This window comes from Pleurodeles waltl, chromosome 5, assembly GCF_031143425.1.
Source record: "Pleurodeles waltl isolate 20211129_DDA chromosome 5, aPleWal1.hap1.20221129, whole genome shotgun sequence".
Lineage (NCBI taxonomy): Eukaryota > Metazoa > Chordata > Amphibia > Caudata > Salamandridae > Pleurodeles > Pleurodeles waltl.
The window spans coordinates 68,425,930-68,448,477 of record NC_090444.1 but is presented as its reverse complement, the minus strand read 5'-3'; the positions used below and the strand labels follow the sequence as shown (position 1 = coordinate 68,448,477).

The 22,548-nt window shown below is 44.5% G+C and overlaps 1 protein-coding gene across 2 annotated transcripts in view; it reads left to right on the top strand.

Annotated features, from left to right (window-relative positions):
* LOC138295349 (uridine-cytidine kinase-like 1) overlaps window positions 1-22,548 on the top strand; it is a 224,947-nt gene that overhangs the window by 193,978 nt on the left and 8,421 nt on the right. For both annotated transcript variants that reach the window (XM_069233582.1, XM_069233583.1), the window contains exons 12-14: window positions 9,307-9,429; window positions 10,997-11,104; window positions 12,044-12,200. In XM_069233582.1, coding sequence (XP_069089683.1) covers window positions 9,307-9,429; window positions 10,997-11,104; window positions 12,044-12,200 — 388 coding nt within the window. The remainder of the gene's footprint in view (window positions 1-9,306; window positions 9,430-10,996; window positions 11,105-12,043; window positions 12,201-22,548) is intronic.

The window sequence follows — 22,548 nt, the reverse complement described above, 5'->3', positions numbered from 1 at the left end:
AGTTGCTTATAGCAAGTACTTTTAGGTGCCATGATGGCCAATTAAAAGAATACATGGTCTGTTTTGGATGTATATTAGTTCTTTCTTGTTGTGTTGCATGATAGTGCATGGTGTATCTTTGTGAAGAGTGTTTTACATACATTGGCACACCCAAATGTACGCTTTCTGTGCGCTTTGTTGACTGTGTGTTTGTGTATTGTGAGCTTTCTAAAGTATACTCTCTGAAGTTGTAAATGATAAACGGCGAACCGTTGTAAGACCAACAAATGCTGGATAATGGTTTTAAAAACAGCGGTAGGAGATTACATTGCCAGTATACATAGATGGAAGACTCTGGTATAGAAGCGCAGGGAGCAAGTGCCAAAGGTTAATATACATGATATTGCCCCAAAAAACCGCATGGCAGTCATTCAGTGAGGCCATCTGACTGAGGGTGGTAGCCTGTACATTTGTGACCTGTTACTAGTTTTTCAAGATAGATCCAGTGGTGCAGACTTTATAGATAAATTGATGTCATTTTAGATCACCACATCTTGTGGGCCGTGTATCACCATAATGTTTTCAAAACAAAGTAGCACATTCTGTTGCCGTAAGATGTATTCATATCAGTAAAAAGAGTCCTAATATTGTTATTTATTAGATTATTACTAGTCATTTTATGCATCTATTGAAGGACAGCAGATTCACCATGAATATATGCCAATGACTGCGATAGGACATGACAGATAATCAGAGACAGCAAGATGTAATTGTTTGCTAATGCCAACCTTTTTTGTGTGTTTTTGTCTGTCCTGTTTGCGACTGACCAAGATTACTCTAATGTGAACTGCTCATTGATGTACTCAACTAGTAAAGAATAACACTTAAAGTCCTGTAGTGGGAATGTAAATGTTTCTTCTGTTTGAAATTGCTTCTTTATGGTTATCTTCACCATATTGATAATCAGTGCTCCCCTCCCTCGGTATTTTAGTGAAAGGACGGGTGCCTGTCACTAAGTTCCATATGGAACAGAGGGGAACAAGCAAATAAAGCCAGAAAAACCCTTTAGGGTCTGGCCTGCAGTCTGTCCCTGCAGGCAGCCCTCCGCAAGCAGACAGCCACAATACATGGCCTTTGATTGTGCACAGAGGGGGCTGGTGATAGGGCCTGGCTATGCCCCATGTCTTATGTTCTGTGGTGGCCAATCCCAGTCTCACATGATCTTCAGCTGTGTACAGTGAGGGGTGAGGAGTTGGCAGCATGGCCTGACCTCCAGCCAGGTCCTGTCCAACCCTCCATGGGAGGCCTTTCCCGGCTGCGCATTGCCTTAGCAGCCATGTCCAGCATGCGTATTCCACAGGTTCTGGCTTCCGGCGGGACCCTGCACCCAACCCTTCGCAGGTGGCCAGCCTCTGCTGCACTCAGCCCTGGGCTCTCTGTACCAGAATTGATCACGGGGCTTTGCCTATGGCCAGGCCCTTCGCCCTACCCTCTGTAGAAGGGCAAACTTTGATGTGCATGCCATCACTCATGCTCTGCGGGTTGCGTGGTGTGAACTACGCCCGGGCCCTGCTCCCACACCACAGCATGCACCCAACCACATTATGTGGGAACTGGTCAAGCGCATCATTGCTGCTCTAAATACTTTACAGGATTTCTGGATCTTGAGGCTGAGGCGTCCGCTGGATCCAGGGAAGTTTCAGTACCTCTAATTTTGTAATAAAAATATATATATTTTTAACTTTAATAGCCATGCTTTTCCGGGCCCCACTACCATGGACGTTGAGATCAGGGTAGTTCAGTCTAAGCGCACTGAGTTTGAGAACTGCAGCCACAACATAGATGTTTCTGGGATGGCCAGCCAATCAGTAGACAGCAATGCACAAGGGGAGATAAAAACTCCCTGGTCCAAAGGATACCCTTTACTTTTTGAGATGGAGTCACAAATCCGTGGAGCATCCTTGAATTAACAGTCTGGATATGTCTAAAATGTAACCTCTTCATGCATAGCCTGAGCACCTATTTTATTTTTTTATAAAGAACTTTTATTGGATTTTTAGATAAAATAAGCAAAAAAGAAATACAAGCATAAACACAAATAGTGTGGCACCATTAAACCAAAATACGTCGTTCGTCCCACTGGCCCCCTTGGGCTCCACAGACACTAAATGTGTGTATTCGCCTAGTTTTGAGTCATTAATTCACAGTATTGCAACAGGCAACGGTACTATATATGTGCACCCTAGACACAACTCCCTCATCACGGAAGCATCAGATCCGAGGCTGGTGTAATTCGTCATTCATGGGCACAGACAGGCTAGATGTCTAACGTGTTTACCCATTTCCCCCGTACTCTATTGTGCTTGTTTCGGCATCCCCTTGCTTCATATATAGGTGTTTCGCATTGCGCGCACCAGTCCACCCCTCGCCTCCACTTGGCCAAAGCTGGTGCTGTTTCGGCCTTCCAATCTACCATGATGTCTCTCTTTGCCACCAAGCAAGCCACTCCCAAGAAGGTCCGATTCGCCCTAGTTAGTCCCGTTTCCCCCATGGCCCCCAGCAGAAGCTGTGTAGGAGACATCTCCACCTCAGATTGTAAGACTTCTGAAACTTCTCCTATGACTGCCTTCCAATACGTCTCTATGACTGGGCAAGCCCAGACCATATGAAAAAAGTCGGCCTCCGGGTTGGGACATCGGGGGCAGTTAGCTGTAGGCCGGCGGCCTGCTTTAAAGAGTCTTTTGGGGGTGAGGTATGCTGCATGCAGATAGAGGGTTTGTAACATTTGAAATCGGGAGGAGATGGCCAGTGATCGGGGAGCCATCAACGCTTCTCTCCAATCTGTTTCTTCTATTGGACCCACCCAGCTCTCCCATTTTGAACGGAGTCCCTCGAGAGGTGGGGAGGTGTTGGTAAGTATAGTGCGGTATAGCTGAGAGATTCCCCCCCTGCCCAGGCTTCCCATCAGTACCTTCGCTTCCAGTGGGCTGTGTTCTGGAAAATGGTCCCCTGGTCGCACATGTACTAACAGGGCGTGTCTAAGTTGGAAATATTTGTGGAATTGGGTGTTGTTCAGTGAGTAGGTTCCTTGGAGTTCCCCCAAATGATCGTGGGTGTGACCCTCCCCAGACGTCCCCCAGGGTCGATATTCCAATATTGTCCCATTTCTGGAATCCTTCCAATGCGGAGACTTCCGCCAACCACTTTCCTTGCCAAAGAGGGGTCTGCTGAGTGAGACGGCTCCACCAGCCCGACACCCTCTGGGCTGCTCGCCACTCTGTGAGAGTCATCTTAGTCACTTCCGGAGTGTCTCGTGGGATTGGGCTCCCGTACAGCACGTTAATAATTCCTTTGTAGCCTATTGTTTGGAGTTCCAATCTGTATGCTGGGTCTGTCCAGCACCCCCCCCCCCCCCCCCCCCCCAGCCAGTCGTTAACCACCAGCAGGTGTGTTGCTAGATAATAGATATTGGACATTCCCAGACCCCCATCGTGGATATCTCACTGACAAATGATAAGGGATAGTTTGGGGCGGGAGGCATGCCACAAGAATTGGCGCGCTGTTGATTCCACTTCCTTGAACCACTTTCTAGGGATTGGGTGTGGGAAGTTCTGTAGCTGGTATAGGAACCTGGGAAGTATCATCATTTTATAAAGTGCTATCCTGCCCAGTAGATTAAGAGGGAGGCTCCGCTACCGCCGGAGATCGACTTTAATTCTCCTAACAAGTGGGGTGATATTTAATTCCCATGTCATTTCAGGTAAGAAGGCTATGTGTACGCCCAAGTATTTAAAGCTATTGCGGCGGATCGGGATGTTTTGTTGCCAGTCGACACAATCTCTAGAGGGGTGCAGGGGGATCAACAAGGATTTGCCCGGGTTTAAGGTCAGACCTGAGGCCTGTGAGAAAAGGTCTAGTAGTTGTAGGATTCGTGGGCCACTCAAGGCAGGGTTAGCGAGGTAAATGAGGACATCGTCTGCGTACAATGCTACTCGATCCTCTGGGCCTACAGGCCATGACCAACCCTCCAGCAGGGGGTCCTCCCTTATCAACCTCGCCAGTGGTTCTATCGCTAGTGCGAATAATAACGGGGACAGTGGGCATCCCTGTCGAGTTCCCCGACGGATGGGAAACGGTTCGGAGGCTACACCGTTTACCTGGACACGCGCGGTTGGGTAGAATATAGTAACTTTACGAGACCACGGAATTTAGGCCCAACGCCGTTATTCCGTAGGACGTGTTCTAGGTAGGACCAATCCACAGTGTCGAAGGCCTTTTCGAAATCGAGTAAAAGAAGGGCCTAAGGGGAACGGGTCAGGATCCCGCGGTGTGCCAGGGCGGCGTGTAGTCGTCTGATGCAGTGTCTAGTGCTACGTGATGGCATAAACCCACACTGGTCCGGGTGTACCAGTAATGGGAGTACAACCCTCAATCTAGTGGCGAGTACAGTTGACAGCACCTAATCTTGGTGTTCAGGAGAGAGATAGGTCTGTATGCCGAGCGGTTGTGAGACGGGGTTGAGTTTTCGGGATCGCCACTATTGTGGCTTGGTCAATCCCGGAAGGGAAACAGCCATTCTTCTCAGCCTCATCGTACATATTGAGCAGGTGAGGGCTTAGAATATACCCACACCTGTTATAAAGTTCCGACGGGAAGCCATCCGGGCTGGGTGTTTTGCCCGTTGATAAGCTGGATATTGCCGCTGTAATTTCAGCGAGTGTTATGGCATCTTCTACTTTTTCCCTGGCCGTTTGTGAAATTTTAGGAAGGGTGATATCATCTAGGATGGGGGGGGGCTTCCTTCTCAACCAGGGGGCGGGGGCGTTCCGCATATAATTGCGCATAATAAGAGGCGAAGCTTTTGGCAATTTCACTCCGTGTTCTCGCAAGTGAACCCGTCTCGTCCGTAATTTCCGGGATAATTCTATCGGCTAGTGGACGTGAGGCACACCAGTGTAGGAGTTTACCATTCTTGTCTCCCCAGCCGTACACACGGGCCATTGACGCCCTCCAGAAATGTTTCGCAGATTCCAGTACTACCTGCCGTATCTCTTCCCTGACCATGGTAAGTTGCCTCAGGATGGATGCTGAGGCGGTTGTGGTGTCCAATCGTTCAAGGTATGCTTCCCTGGCTTCGAGTTTCTCCACCCGTGAGTCACGGGTGCGTTCCCGTATGCGGACAAGGTGCTTGGCGTAGCCTCTGAGTGAGGCCTTGCATGCAGCCCAGATCGTGCCCGGGGATTGTATGGATCCTACGTTCAGGTCAAAATGTTGGGTGAGGTGGTCCCTAATCTCGAGAGTGTATTCCTCTTCTTGTAGGTGCCAAGCGTTCATGCGCCACATCAGGCGCTGGGTCGGGTCGATGCCTCCCAGTCGGATTCGTACTGGAGAGTGGTCAGAAACCCCTCGAGTTAGTATTTCCGCATTGGTGACCCTAGAGACATCGAGTGCAGGCATGAACACGAGGTCAATTCTGGCCTGAGATTGGTGGGCAGCCGATGTGTGCGTGTACTGCCGCGTCCTGGGGTGCCAGGTCCTCCACACCTCACACAAACCTAGACCGGTGGCCCACCCGCTCAAGATCGACGCCCTTCCGGACCGCACAGTGGATACAGATCCAGAGACGTCAAGACTGGGGTCTAAGGCGGAGTTAAAATCCCCTCCTATTATTGTGGTGCCTTGGGGGAGACCTGTCAGAACCTGGCAGAGCGCGAGTAGGAAGGCGTCTAGCCCGGCCAGAGGGGCGTATGCACTCACGACATTAAATGGTAGGCCGTGTAGCGTTCCCGTCACCACCACGAATCTACCCTGTGGGTCTGAGTGTGCGGTTGTGACTACAATGGGCAATGTGCGGTGAAACAGGATGGCCACCCCCCTAGAGCCCCTTGAGAATCCTGCGTGGTAAACCTTATCGTATCCCCCCTCGCCAACATAGGACAGTTAGTACCGAGGAGGTGGGTCTCTTGTAACAAAACCATTGATGGGGCATACCTGCGCAGGGTGCTAAACACCGCGGATCTCTTGATTTTGTCTAGTAGACCGTTTATATTCCATGAGAGGACCTGTGTCAGTGAGGATACCATGTGTATGCTGCTAAGGTCGTGAAGTATTGGGAGCCCATTCGGGGGCCCAGAGATGGACTATCTAAACGAGAAGGATCAGTGTGGCTGGTGCAACAAAGGAAACTTAACAAAACAACTGTACTAAACCTTAAATAACCTTTTGTCCCCCCCAACTTCCCCCCACCCCATACTTCTACCCAGGAAGCATCTGTCGCCCAAATACCCAACCGAGGTGTCACAGCCAGGTCGGCTGTCACTAAGTGGAGTGATGGACCCCTCCATTCAGACGGATCAGTTGCAATCAGCTAATATTAGCCAAACTTTGGATACTGCTAGAAACCGCCACATTGCGGCGTGTTTGTGTCCCTATTTCGATCTGCACGGGTCAATGCCAAGTGTGGTAGATTTCCCTTAATATAACAGAACCGAACATGTGGAACCGCCTTATCCAAGTGTGGGGGATTGACTCAGGCGGTCCCCCTCTAGCCTTTGTCCCGGGGCTTGGTCTCCCAGGGAGTTCCCGAGGTCCCCACCCGCCCGGGAGTCCAGGTTTGATACATTGTCCTTGTCTTCCTCCGCCGGGGTGTCCGCACTCCTCCGCCTCCCGCGCCTGGACCTTGTCCTCCTGCGACCTCTCCGTATATCCAGGCGGGGGCCGAGTCCAGCTCCTGGGGTCCCCCCAGGCTGGCTCGCGGGGCCCCTTCGGCTCCCATCCCTTCCTCCGTGAGCCAGTCCCACGCCTCTTCGGGCGACTCAAAGAAGTGCGCCTTACCGGCCAGGATAACTTTGAGGCGTGCGGGGAAGAGGAGCATGTAGGAAAGTTGCATCGCTCTGAGTTTTTGTTTTATTTGTTCGTATGACCGATGTCGGGCCTGGACCTCTCGGGTCTAGTCGGGGAAAATTAGAATTTTGTGGTTGTCCCAGAGGCGGTCGGGGGAGCGTCTGGCCTCCCTAAAAATAGTGTTGCGGTCTTTAAAGTTTAGAAAGCGAGCAATTATGGGTCTCCTAGGCCCACCCGGCGGAGGCCGCGGGGCCAGGGCCCTGTGAGCCCGTTCAATTGCGAACCATGGTGAGAGGTTGTGTTCTGGCATCCAGGACTTAATCCAGCCCTCCAGGAATTCAGGGGTTTTACTTTCCTCCGCTCCCTCCGGAAAGCCCACAAAGCGCAGATTGTTGCGCCTAGAGCGGTTTTCGGCGTCTTCGGCCCGGCGATGCAGTTCGCCAGTTCGAGTTTGTAGTTGGGCTATCTTGGTCCTAAGGTCCGCCAGGTCGTCTTCGGTCTATGAGACGCGATTTTCCACTTCTGTGATCCGGCCCACAGCGTTTCTAAGGTCTTGTCTGATGAGGCCTACATCTTCTCTCACCTCCCCAATTTTTGTTTCTACCACCTGCTGTGATGTTTGGATTGCCTGAAGGATAGCACTGTCTCCATCCGGGGATGGGCCGCCGGGTGTGGTCTCACCTGGGATCCGGGAGGCCGCCGGCACGGTGAACTGATCGATCTTCTGTTGGGACTGCGGTTGTCTGGAGGACCTATCCTTCCCCATGGTTCACTCAGGGGACGAGCCCAGCATCTGCGGCGCTGTCTGACCACGTGGACGGGGTCCGATCACGCCAAGGACCCTCCACGTCCACCGGTCCCCCAGGGGCCGTCCAGAGGGGGGCTTGTGTTCAAGTCGTCCCCAGGGCCGGGGCACCAGCCAGCAGCACCGAGGCACAAACCCGCAGCCGCGGGGCGAAAAGCCAGTCGTCCACCGGATCCACAGAGTCGGGCGTGTCCCAGGCCCCTACGCCCCAGACTCGGCAGGCCCCCAGATCAGTCCAGCCCGGGGGGCCCCTCCCCCCCGGATCAATGAACCGGAAAGCGCACCTTCAATGGGCTCCACCAGGGCAATGGCCAACCGCTGGTCACCCTCCAGGCCCGGGCCACGATCAGCGTATCTCCACGGCACCCCAGAGTCCCCACGCTCCTCCACCTCCCAGGGGGCAGGGTCACTCACTGCGTCAAATAATAGGAGGAGGAGGGGGGGGTCCGATCCAGTCATCTTTGCCTTCGCCCAGTTTGCAAACTACTAGACTGTCTTACACCAGACCAAGAAAAGCAAACTTGAGTAAGTTTATACCTTCATGCCAAATTTGGTGTAATTCTGTTCAGTTGTGTTTTTTTCTGTCTTTGAGAAGAGAATCTAGGAGTTAAAATGGGATTTGGCTCTTTTGCCCCCTCCCCCCTCTTTATTTCTTGGCCCTTTGGTTGACGTTTATGCACAAAACTTGCAAAGAAGAACCCAAAGTGGATGCAGATTTTATACAGATTAATCAAAGCATGTTAAACTAATTAAGGAAACAAAAAATGCCTTTCCCATTGGAAAGTCTGATTGAACCATAGCTGCTTCGGTGCGATTACTGACAGTGTTATTTGTGTGTGTGTACACACGTATGTATAATTAAGAGACTTCTGGAGTGTAAATATCCTACTGCTTGGGATGAACCAAAGAGTCATATAAATATGCAATTTTCACTTATAAAGTTGCAAATTGGAGAAATACCACTAGTGGATGTCTAAGGTTGCTAATACCGCTCCCCTACTAGTTAAGAAAAAATATAGGGTGTTTTGATTGAAAAGAGGTTGCTTTAAAATTTCTGAAAGGATTGCATCTGTAATGTGAAGAATTGTTCATGTTGTTGAAAATATTCCCCACACATCATGCTTCAAGTTATGGGAACCCGCTAAATGCTCCACAGTCCTCGCGTGGACGTTGGGAACGCTGTGGTGCAGAAGACAGCTCATGATCACCATCAGTGATGTGCTCTAAGGATCTATAGGCAAGGGGAAGGCTTTTTCCAGCCCGACATTGTGCACAAAGGGCAGATCTCTCGATGGAGACCCAGGTGCCTTCAGATGCTTTGAAAAACACATAAATTAAGTAATTGAACTGACACAGAATGTTCTACAAATGTTTCTGGGCATGTCATTCAATCTCCTAAACAGTGTATTGATCGCAGATCTTTCTTTCACCTAGAATGTCTAACTCCTGGAGACATGGAGTTTATGATTATCAATAGTCACCATTCCCAAGTCGTTCAAGTGCTTCAAATGAATGACTCGTTTGGCTGCCTGGTTTATGTGACCCACTGCAGATGAGCCTAACCTGTTTAGTGCTCTATGTGCTGACTGTTGACTTTTACAGAAAAGGAATGGACAGCTTGGTTGGCCTCTTATGTTTAGCATTTTAATGATGAAATATTTTTTCCCCGCTGTTTGCAGATTACTGGTGTGTCCATTCTTCGAGCAGGCGAGACAATGGAACAAGCTCTTACTGCTGTGTGCAAGGATATCCGGCTAGGAAAGATACTAATCCAGACCAACCATGATACCGGAGAACCTGAGGTACAGTGATGGTTGGTTAGCTCTGAAGTCACAATCACTTGCAAGGTGGCATTTGTTTTTCAGCATGAGAAGAGGCTGAACTTGTACTGTTTGATGCTTGTCCATTGTCCACTGGATCTGGTTACAACAGTCCTGTAGTGCGGTAATGGTGGTATGAGGCCGACTAGATGTGGCTTTAAACTGAGCTAATTTCTTTGCGTGCGATTGCTGACTTGATGTAAGTTTATGCTAAACTCCTAGGATAGTGGCCTGAGTTTGGTGTTAAATTGTGGTACAATGATTGATGTAGCTGCTTCTGAAGGTGAGATCAGAAGTATGCTGGTGTACCAGTTTGAGCTGGGTCAGTGTGTTGTAACTAGTACTGCTCCCTGCTTTGGTCGTTTAACCGTTTGATCCGCTAGTAACTGAAAACATAGCTTGCCACCACCATAGCTGAATGTGATGCAAGGCTTCACTCATTATCTCTTGTGAAATTGGTGAGTAACTGGATGTCTTGTAAAGTTTAGCTCATTCTGGCAAGGAGCAGTGCTTAGGTTGTGAAGACGTGTTCCTCTGCTTAGGTGTGGTCTTACGATTTCTACATGCAAATTAAGTCTGATTTGCAGTACAGTCAGGTGTGTGTGCCTGTCTGTCTCAAGATCTGCAGTGTCTTGTGGGAGCTGAACTGTGGTCCAGAGATGCGATGTCTGCAACTAATGTAGTGACAATTTGAATGTCCATGGCTGATTTGTAACTGCTTGGGAGTGTTCTAAATCAAGCATCTTTGTTGAAGATCCATTGATGTTTCCATGATTTAAGATAGCTTGAGTTGAGTGTCTAAGCTGGTAGTGCGTTATCTTTGCATAGTAACGCAGAGCTATTCTGAATCTGAATACGTGATATCATGTGGGTGAGCTAACAGCGAACTGCTATGCTAGCTTGGATGCGATTCTGACTGGCTGGGTGTGAGCCAACACTGAGCATTGCAGCTCAACATATGTATGCGTTCTTAGTCAAAGTGACTTTAAACTGTCCTCCAAGTATGCATGTAATATTTTCTGCTTGTCGAAACACACTGGAGTCCATTGCCCAGTCTAGTGCTGGAATGTGGGCTGATGCTGAAATGCCAGGATAGGTGCAAGAGTTAAACTCACTGGGTGCAAGTTAATATTCAGCTTTTGTGTGGAGTAGAAGAGTTTGAGACATGCTGGGTCAAGCTAGAGCTGATGCCCATGGTGTTTGCTTGGTGCAATATAAAGTGAAGTTCCTAAGATAGGGCCTTGAAGACTTCACTTTGGAGCTTTGAGGATTTGGAGGTTGCCTGGGTGAACCGAGGTGACCTAGGGATGCCTGCAAGTATTTATAGTTGAACTCCATGATCGGTTTGAGTTAAGACAGAGTTGTGATGGTGGTTTGTGGACACTGATTTGGGGAGTTAAGTAGTCAGTTCAGTATATCTGGCTCTGTTTAGGATTAAGTTAGGAGTTGCGTCAGTTTAGATTGAGCAATTGAAGGGCAAGAATGATGCCTGCCTGGTTTGATTACGGATTAAGTGACTTCATTGTCTCATATTTCCTCTTTGATGCAGTTGCACTACCTTCGTCTCCCAAAGGAGATTGGTGAAGACTATGTGATTCTGATGGACAGCACAGTTTCCACTGGCGCGGCAGCTATGATGGCCATTCGAGTGCTGCTGGTAAGTGTCGCTTGAAGACTTAATGTCCTTAAAAGGGACGGAGTGGGGCAGCCGGTTATTTCAACGCTGATAGTACATTGGAAATGTGAAATTCGGAGATCACACCAAAGGCAAAGCATCAGAAACCTCCCAAGAATGAGCTGCTTGCTGAATTAGCAGCATTGCATTAATCCACCCATCACATGGACCGGAGACACTTGAAGAGCTTAGTCACTAACACAATGGTGTGCTATGATTTTGTAAACTCCAGCTTTGAGATTGTGTAATCCTCAGTGATTCAGAGCCCCCTGAACAAGTCTTTGAAAGTTGTCTAGAAACGTTTTCTGCTTTGCGTATGTTCTGCTTAACATGGGTAGCTCAGGAAGATGAAAAAGGTGAACACGTCCATAAAACTCTGAAAATGCCTACACTGCAGTCTGACTGTAATCCAGACGAGTGCAATAAGGATCTTTTAGTAACTCTCCCTCCTTGTGATGGACATGATAGGTTGAGGTGCTCCAGCTAGAAGGAAGAATCACGTACCCAACAGCTGAGAAGTATAGAGTAGTCTGATATTCACTGTCTTGGGTGATAAACGTATTCAACCTCTTAAGTTCATCATCATATAAGAATATGATTTCATGTCTTCTAGATTTTGGTAACACAAATCTTTCAGTTGTTCGCTGGCTAAAGTTCAGCTGGACAACTGCTCTCTCCTCCTTGTGATTAGCCAGGCTCTAGCAAAACTATTGTCTTAATTTCTATTTGCTTCTTCTGCCTGGTGGCATGCACCCAACTCTGTATCTGTTTTCAGTGGCATCAAGAGGCGATTACATTTGTATTATGAGAGGATTATAAATACCATTCCGCAAATATTGGTCCATCTAAGTGTATTATTGACTGTTTTTTAATAACAGATACTGCAGCACACAAGTAACTGTTTGATTGCTTTTGTTTCAGGACCACGATGTGCAAGAAGAGAAGATTTTTCTGCTCTCTCTACTGATGGCAGAGATGGGAGTCCACTCTGTGGCTTACGCATTCCCAAATGTGAGGATCATCACCACCGCCGTGGACAAAAGAGTTAATGAAGAGTTTCACATCATCCCGGGCATCGGTGAGTGGCTACCATGCCAACCAATGGGAATTCATCCTCCTGCTGAAAAAAGGTTTTGACTTAGTCAGACACCCAAAATTTTGTATGAGTGTAGTTGTCTCTTTATCAATTAGCCCCAAAGCTCTTAAGAGCTCAGACTCCTTGCGTAACCCTCATGTCACAATATCAAGAAATGGACTTCTCGGGTGCATATGTCCCATCTCTTCTGAGCTCCCTTGTGTATGGGACGTCACTTGCCTAGCTCGGTCCTTGTTGAAATAGAAACCTGCTAGAGGGAGGTTGAGCGTATGACTGGTGCAGCACACTGGTCTGGGCAGCACTGAATATCTTTATCCACGTCTGTATAACCTTTACAAATTCTCCACTAGACGCAGCCTTTTCCTCAGGTCCCACGGGGACTGAGAGTATAAGGTATAGCTACACCAGGGTAGTGTTTTATTCTATTCCTAAGGATTTTTGTTTTACTTTTCAGCAGCATGTTTATGGTGGGTGCAATTAAAATTGCCACAGCATTTACAAAAATAGATAATATGCAGATCGCAAGTTAAACTCAGGAAATAAAAGAAATTATCTCGCATCAGTTTCTCATTCCAGTCAGTTCTCCTTCATATAGGGTGTTTAATAGAGTACGAGTGTTTGGTTTCTTAACAGAAACCTTGTGCTTTCCTTGAATTAAGAACACCTCCTAGTGCACTGGTTCTTAACCTATGGCCTGCTGACCCCTGTAGTTCTGCAACACCTAGTTGGAGGTGGTGGGGGCAGGTTCGCAGCTGTTTAAACAAATATTTGCAGATTAATAAAGTGTATATACATAAGCAAAATAGTAAAAGGCCTGAATTCCTCCAGATGAAAGTTAGCAAATGTTCCCAACCTAGGAACTTACATTCCAAGTTAGCTCTGCAACTAATCATTCCGCCCTTGTATGGAGAAATCAGTAGCTGCTAGTTTAACACCTCTTATCAAAAAAGTCACTGAAATCCATCTGCTGGTTTTAGGAATGGTTATAAACCGGTTATTACCAACTTGTCCATAATGGACACCCAGTGGCGCCATTATCCTAAGGAAGGTAGAAGCAACAAGAAGTCCGGCTGCTTGACAGGAACTCCGTGCAATTTGACAAAGAGCCGTTAGAAAATGCAGGCGGTGCTAGTAGTGTACAGTCCATTTGCCTAATACCACTGCCTATCAAAAGTCCTTGATATAGTACTGTCTGACAAACAGATGTAAGTTCTTTCTATTGTTTTACATCTCCAGATTGCACACTGTCTCAAAAAAACATGCTCCCACTTTGGGCCACATGTACAATCTCTGGCTTTTGCGACTTCCTAATTCCGAATTTTAGTGACTTGTAGTTAGGAAGTCGCAAACTGCGAAGTACAACAGTCTCTGACCCTGTTTATGATTCCCAGTGTGCCGCAAACGGACCTCCCTCATCAGTATTCATGAGGCAGGTCGCAACTTGAAACCCATTGGGAATGGCCGCACTCACAGGGATGGTGGCCTGCTGGGGTTAGCAGACCACCATGTCTGTGATTGCTATTTGAATAAAGCATTTTTTTTAAATACAACCCGTTTTCCTTAAAGGAAAACGGGGTGCATTTCAAAATGAAAAGTTTTCTTTTCATTTTTTAAGTGTAGGCTGTGGTCTGTGGGACCAGTGCCTATTCTTAAAGAACGTTTGCCACCCACATTCACAAAGGAGAAGGGGTCCTCTTTCCATTTGCAGATGGGTTACCACATCGTTCATGGAATCTGTAAAATGTGAATGTTTTGCGAACGCATTCCGGTTGCAAAACATTCATACATGTCCCTGCTACTTGCTATTGGGAAGGTACGCCCCCAACACGCCTTTTCCTAATACTGAATCGCAGACCATATTTTGTGATTCGGTAGTAGGTTACCGAATCACAAAATAGGGTTGGTACATGTCAAAAGGCTATTTAGCAGTTGCAGATGGCCTGATTCATCTTTTGCGACCGCTAAAACCTTCTATACATGTGGCCCTTAATTCCTAAAATCCTGCATGAAATATTGACCTCTTCTTTCTTTCGAGTGACCTTCACCTTATCTTCCATCCCCTGCATAGTTCATCTGTCGGAGTACAGCCTGTTGTAAGTCACACGCCTGTCTGTCTTAATCACGTTTCTTGTGTTTCTCCAAATTGCCCATACCTTATTTAAAAAAAATCATAAGTTAACCTCTCCTTTGAAACGATGTCCCTGAAACTTCACAATTCCTTAACAGTATCCGGTGTCCTCAGTCGATCTATTAACCATGCAGTAAACTGCAGTAGTTCAAGTGTCACCTCATTGAGGCTTCAGTTCTCAGAACTGGTAATTGGTGCTAACCTATAGTTGTGTTTTATTAATCTGTTATTTTTTTTTGTTTCTTTGTAACAAGAGCTTGTTCTTTCCTTGAAGTGTGCAGTGGAAGTATATGTTGCATTCTGAAGCACCTCAGGGAATATGCTATTGCATGAACTTACATAGCCCCCATGAATGATAACCATTCACTCCTACTAATTTATTCTAACACAAGGAAACAGGGCCGCATACTTGGGATTGTTTAATTCAGAGCACAATAGTAATCCCAGTGACCACCTTATTAACCCCTAGGCTTGGGCTCCAGAGTAGTGTGCTAATCACCCTGAAGTGTTTTTACACCTCGTAAGCAATAGAAAGAACTATATAAATACAATTATAATACAATACAGTGTCCCTAACTAGAAGGTTGTAATGGATTTATCACAACAGGGCAACTGTATTGCATTCTCATATTGTGATCTTCCTTGATTTAAAATCTTCTCAAAGTTAACGGCTGATTCCAAGTTGAAGATCCAGTGAAAGCGAGTTTCATTTTGTTGTGAAGGCTGATTGGTGTATTTGGTAATCTAATAGTTAATAGATGTTTGCTAGTAAAGAAGGGCTCTGTTTATTAACTGTTTACACTTAGCCTGTTGTAATACATCCAAGCTTTTCTTGCTATGAAATGCTCATCGGACGTAGATGCATCTTCTCTGGAGATACTGATAAACAAGTTGTAGTTCTCTGAATGAGTAGGGAAGATTTACTCGAAGAGCAATTAAGCCATTGAGGGACGTGTTATACTGATTAAAGAGAACCACAAGTTAAGGCATCCTAGGCAGAAAACATTTTTTGGCAACTCGGTAGACAGGATGAAAAGTAATGGCCTGAAACCTTTGCTGGCATGGTGGGTTAGTGTCTTGCCATATAAATAGCCTAGACTGGCATTGTCACTTTGATGAATTCTCTGAGAAGGACTTGTAGGACCCATAGCATGGGACTGCCCTATTTACCTATTGACCAACCAAAAGAAAAAGCTTTTTGATGTCAGGGAGACCCTTCTGGTGTCTCTCCCTAGATGAAACCATCTTTCATGTCATCTAATATTTTAAATGATTTGAGATGACCTCAATAATTATAATGTTTTTAATTATTTTAGAAATAAATATTACGTTTGAAATTGTCTGATAACTCAAAGTAGCCTGTGGGGAAAGAATTGCCTCCTTAAGAGAAGGGTGGTCCAAGTTTTTTGACAGTGGTGGAAGAAGGAATGTGATTAAGGGATGTTAGTACTTATCTCCAAACCGCAAACCACCTCTGCCACCATCCTGGGACCCTACTAATCCTTTTATGAATTTTAGGTAAAGTGAAAGTTGAATAATGTTCTTGGTGTGGTTTCACAGCCAGCCTAGTTACTCAGGGCTTAAAAGGGGGTGTATTTACTTTTAGCTTCGCTGAGGTAATGTCTTGCATGTGTAATGCATTGTTTTAAAGGGCAGTTTGAATGTGTTAGTAATGTGTAAGGCCTTTCTCGTACGCACGTGCTTGTGATGCCAGGGAATTCGTGAATGGAATTTTGCATGCAAGATTGGGCGGTTGAGTTGGAGCAGCTTGAGGCACAGATCATATGAGCTGCGGTCTCTTGGATGTAATAAATCTTTGAACTTAAACTACGATGTGTGAGTGCATTACTACAAAAAAATTGGTGACGAGCTTGGAGACCGCATACTTGAACCCACACACCGGCTGCGTCATTCCTTGTTTCGGATGATGGCTCTTTGATTAATCTTCATGGAAATAGTACGGTCAGTGCAGTACAAAAATAACGTCTCCAGTGTCGGGTGCCGTGATAGTACAAAGACAAGTAAAGGTATGCACGTGTTGCATTTCACGCTACATTAGAGAGAACTAGAAAGCGAAATGCTCACTTCAGCACAGCCACACTTACATTGAGGAAATTCACAGAAGCGGGTCATTTATTCAACTAGTTACACAGGCGTAACCCATTTCAAGTGCACAGTGACGCGCACACCTCTTTTGGCGTGTCTAGAGTCTGTTTTGATGTTCTTGGTGATGCGCACACTACACTAGAAACATGGATACGCGCATCCATCTTGCAATAAAAATATATATATATACAATTTGACAAATTGGCTACAACTGATTATGCAGTTCAAGAATACGGTGATGGGTCATGAATATCCCATTAATGGTTTCGGTGATGCGCACACCACGTTTGATATTAAAGAGAAAAAAAACTGAGGGGTGTTTGGGGGTTGTACATACAAAAAGTATAATTTATATCCAGCTTCAGCCAGTTGCATTGACGGACAGTTTTAAGAATCTCACCATACTTCAGGAAAAACTCACTCTTACTATAGCGTAATGCAGTCAGTAAACCCACCACCACCATTTTTAGAGACACCTGGAAATCCACCTTTTGTTTGGAAAAATTGGTTTGACTCTTTTGAAATGTACTTGGGAGCAATAGGTGCATCCCGTTTCCACCCCGAAAGGAAGACATTTTTACTGTTACACTCTTTAGGTTTTGAAGGATGGTCGGTATTCAAACACCTTCCATCTTTGGCATTCAGTGAGGGGGAAGAAATCGATAAGTATATTGAAACGGTTAAAAAACTTGAACTGAGGTTTTGATGTTCAACCTAGCCTGGTGGTGATCAGGCACAAGTTTTTAAAAAGAGAACAAAATACTAGAGAAGATGTTGATATGTATATATCAGCACTCAGAAAATTGGTAGCTGATTGTCAATTTGAGACATTTAATGATCAATTAGTGAGAGATCAATTGATCTGAAAGTGCACAGATAAAACTGTTCAACAAAAGCTACTATCCATGGGTAATCCGTCACTTTAGGAAACATTAAGGATAGCGAAGATTATTGAGATATAGAAACAATCTGTCAAGGAATTAGAAAACCGGTCAACAGAAACCATAGGAATAGTAAAATCTCAAGAAGAAAAGACCTTGAAATTTACTAAAAATTTTACTAAGCCATTTTTTTAAGCAAACAAATATATGCTTTAGATGTTGTAATACAGACCATCTCAAAAGCAGTAAAGGATATCCTGCAAGAAATATTATGTGCAGAAAATGCAATAAAATGGGACATTTTGCCAGAGTGGCACAACCAGCACTGGCACGTATCAGAATTCAGGCAGGTACACATATAGCGCTGGTTTAGCTAATGTTACAGAAACAGATGTGGATGAAGTTGATAAAATCCAAGAGGAATTGAGAGACATGGTGATGATTGTTACTGATGGTCAAATAGTGTGTGGAGATCCGACTAAGTCATAGATCCATATTTTGAAATCAGTGTGGGTGACAAGGTTATTAAATTGCTAGTTGATTCAGGAGCTAGGATCACGATGAAAACGCAAGAGTTATTTAAGGAGGTTTGGGGAGACAGACACCTTAATGCACCAGACAGAGCACCTGGGTCATATGAAGCAGGAAGAATGAGTTGGCGAGATATTTTGAGGATGTACTTGAATTCAAAAGTAGGAAAATTCTTAGCAAAATCTATGTTACAATAAACGGATTAAACATATTAGGTTGGTTTCATCAGGGCCTTTTTCAAATGGTATTGAGACCAGGTACCAAAGAGCAAGTATCTGTTGTGGAATCAGATCATTATGATGATAGCTTAAAGGAAGTTTCCGCTAGTTTCTTCAGGAAAATTGGGTACTATTAAAGGTTTTACTCATCAAGTAAAGGAGGGTGTAATACCCGTCAAGCACAAGTTAAGGAGTGTACCGTTCAGTGTGAAAGGTAAACTAGAGAAAGAATTAAAGGAATTGATTGAGAAAGGTATTATTGAACCAATTGAATCTTCTCTATGGCTGTCTCCTTTGGTGGTTTCCAGGGAAAAAAATGGTGACTTGCGAGTTTGTGTTGATACTCACGGTTTGAACAAGCACATTTGGGGGGAATCGCATCCCTTACGTAAAATAACAGAAATGTTAGCTACAACAGGAGAATCTAAATGTTTTTCTAAATTGGATTTAGCTGCGACGTATTATCAGGTCGTTCTAGATCCTGTGTCGGGGCATTTTATTGCTTTTGTTTCACCCATGGGTACCTTTCAGTATTGTAGAATGCCTTTTGGTTTGGCGTCAGCAGCTGCTGTTTTTCAAAGGTTAATGTCTCAAATGAAAAAAAGACATTAACAGTGTAGCTGTTTTTCAGGATGATGTTTTGATCCATGCTGCATCTAGAGAGGAGAATGATCTCATTTTAAGAAAGGTGTTGAAACTCATGCAGGAGAGAGGGGTTGTTTTAAGAAGTGAAAAGTGGCAATTAAAAAAAAAAAAAAAAAGTTGAGTACTTGGGTCATGTGGTGTCAGAACAGGGAGTAGAGCCTAAACCTGGGTAGGTGAAAGCCATCATTGATGCATCACCACCAAGTGACAAGGCAGGATTGAAATCTTTATAGGACTGTATGAATTCTATTGTTTCATGAATGATTATGCATTGAAACCCAAACCTTTGACTAACTTGTTAGGGAAAATGTTGTGTTTGATTAGAATGGAGATTGTTAGGAAGTATTAGAGTCCGTCAGATCCCAACTAGTGGGATCAAAGATCCTAAAACCTTTTGATCCAAAAGTTCAATGTGTCATTACTGTGGATGCCAGTAGTTTTGGTGAGGGTGCTTTTTTGACTCAGGTGAAGGAAAGTGTTGATAATACCTTATTATTATTGTTATTCGTCAAGGGTCTTGAGAGGCTCAGAGGTAAATATTTTGTTTATTGAAAAAGAACTCTTGGCGTGTTGTTGGGCCATTAGGAAATTCCATCCAAATGTTTGGGATAACAAATTTGTACTACGCACAGATCATAGCCTTCTGGTTTCCATTTTTACAAAAGACAACATCAAAGATCAGACCCCGCATATTGCAAGATTGTCCACTAAGTTATCACAGTATAATTTTGAAGTTCAATACATCCCCGGCAACAAGGATGTTAGAGCAGATTTCTAATCAAGGTTTCCAATTAATGAAGAACATGGTATTGGTGTTGAAGAAGGTGAAGACGATGTTGACAGTTGTTTAATAGCAGCCATAGATTTAGAGGGTATGTGTGCCATGAACGAAAACAAATGGAAGGAAGAATTGTCTAAGGACATGATTTTGACACAGGTCATAAAATGTATGGGGTGTGGTTGACCTAAAGAGAGGAATGTACCAATGCAGTTTCAGACATTTGTAAAGGTTTCAGATGAACTGTCAGTTGAAGATGATATGCAGATGAGAGGTGGGAGGTTTGTACCCCCAGAAAGCATTAGACACAAGATTATTGCTGGTGCGCATGAAGGCCACCTAGTTAGAACGTTTACAAAACGTAGATTACGTTAAATGTTTTGGTGGCCCGCAATGGACCAGTATGTTGATGAATTTGTGAATGAATGTGTAATATGCAACAGTTGTGAAAAGGGGCTCAAGGTAAAAGCTCCACCTTTACAACCAATTGAATTACCTTCAAAACCATGGGAAAAAGTGGGAATACACCTCATAGGTCCTTTCAATATATTACCTACTTCATTAAAATTTGCTGTAGTTTCAATTGATTACTACTCCAAATCGCCAGAAGTTAGATTCATAAGTGATTTCTCATCACTTACCTCATCAAAGAAGGTGATTGACTTTTTGAGAGATGTGTTTCTACGTGAGGGGTTTTCTATCATTTATTGTATCGGACAATGGGGTGCAATTTGTAAGTCATGAATTTGAGAATGTTTTACCGCAGGGGGATGTCAGACACATCAAGAGTTCACTTTATCATCCACAAACAAATGGTCTTGTGGAGCGCATGAATCATGTATTGGGAAATTGTGTACAATGGGCTATTTCAAACAATTCAAACATTCAGAATGCTGTACGATCCATGCTATGGTTCTGTTGTCACAAATTGTTGCATGGAAGGAAACCTTTTTCCAAAATCTGCCCCGTGATGAATGTCCACATGGGTAAAACATAGTGAGTGGAAAGAAGTTGGAAGTATTGTAAGGAACATTTTTCAGTAAGTGCAGAATAAACAAAAAGAGAATTTTGACAAATCAAAAAAAGTTTGTTCCCACCAGTTGGAAGTTGGGCATAAAATTAGAATTAAGATACCTATCCACAAATAGAGAGAGGTTTAAAGAGCCAACGGTCATTGAAAAAATATGTGTAAATGCTATCAGGCTTAATATGTGAAATTGGTGGAATGTTGATAAGGTTGTCAAGGATGATTGTGTAAGAACTGATGGTACAATAAATTCACCAAGATTAGAGTTGATGATAAAATTGTAGTTAACCCTTAAAACGTAAACAAGTCCAATCAAAGTTTGCATGTCCTTAGAAGCAGTAGGCAAAGGATAAAACTTTTTAGATATTGGTAATCTGAAGGCATTTATGTTCATAACCATGCCGGTTTCCAGAGTTTCAATTTTACAATGGTTATTTGAATGACTTACTTATTTGCAATGTATTCTGATATGAGGTACTGATTTATGATGTGCCTCCTAATTTGTTTTATTTTAAGTTGTTTGTATTTTTTTTGTTCTTAAGGGTTTTTTCTGTACGTATTGTACTTTGTGCATTCTTAGATTTTTAAAGAGTTAGTCTTAAATGTTTGGTTATGTTTGAGAGGGAAGGATAATGTAAAGTGTAAGGCCTTTCTCGTACACTTGTGCTTTGTGATGTCAGGGAATTCTTGAATGGAATTTTGCGTGCGAGATCGGGCAGTTGAGTTGGAACGGCTTGAGGCACAGATCGTATTTATTACATCCAAGAGACCGCAGCTCATACTATGTGTGAGTGCATTACTACAATATTCTTCCAGAGAACGAAGTGCATCTGTACCGGCACCCAGGGTTGACTGAAGTTTGTATAGAATTGTGATTGTCAGCTTAAAGACGGGTGCAATTTTAATTTTGTTAAAGTAGAACAGCTCTTTGTTACTGAAATGTCTCTTTTGTATGCACATAAAGCTTTTGGAGGGTTGGCCCTTTGGAAGAGTTGCTTTGGATTTTCCTCTTAGTGTGAGTGATCTTGAGTTTTGGGATCCAATTTGTCTAGAAGGATTTTAGGGCAACATTCTGGGACAGTTTCAGGAACAAATTTCATGGAAAAGGTTGTCCAGAGTCAAAACTAGTGGGAAGGTGAGCAGACATGAGATCAAATTCAAGCTTTGATATTAGCGTCTGTTAAGTTGTTTTCCGACTGTACATTATAGCAGTTTGAGAAAAACAATACTGTTTTCATGTGGGGATTAGTGGGTAGTATGGCAAACTGAAATGAGTCTGAGGTTTCACCGGTGGATGGTGCAAATGGAGAATCGATCCATAGCAGTGTAATTAAAAAGTCCTTTCCTGTCCCCAAGTCCTGAATCGGGCCATCCCCATGAGATGTCTGGTGTGGATAATTTGTGCAGTAGAATAGGGAGGGCAAGAGTTTGTGTTGGTTGCATAATGAGCTATCCCTCCAAGATACAGTGCTTCAACTCTCACTTAAATACGTGTTGTTGTGCTCAGAAGGTCTGCTTTGTCTACCAAGCGACTTACAAAAAGCCATTAAAATTCTTAAATAGCTCTGTGCAAGGCTTGGGAAAAGGAGTTCTAGAGTTTATACAACAAGACGATGTAGGGAAATGGGTGTAGGCTTAGTAGGCTATCTTTCGATGACTCTACATTCCATCCCTCTGGTATGTTTGGTTCCCTGCACATAGGAAAAGACATCTTAAATTAGAGTACCAGAAACATTAGCTCTGCCAAAGCATCACAGATTTGTTTGTTTGTGTACGTTTGTGCATGTTTACACATGAGATGGGGGGCACACACTCACTTCAGTAACACCCCCACAGGACTAACATGCTGATCAGTTTTGCATGAAGTAATTGCCTTTCATTTAAACAGTACATTATAATTTGCACTTTAAATCCGAAGAGCTTTAGCAGAGCCTAATTTTGTCACACAGTGCTTCAGAGACACAAACACAGTCTGCTACTTTGAGTGCTAACCAAATCTCTGCTGATGTCTTTGAA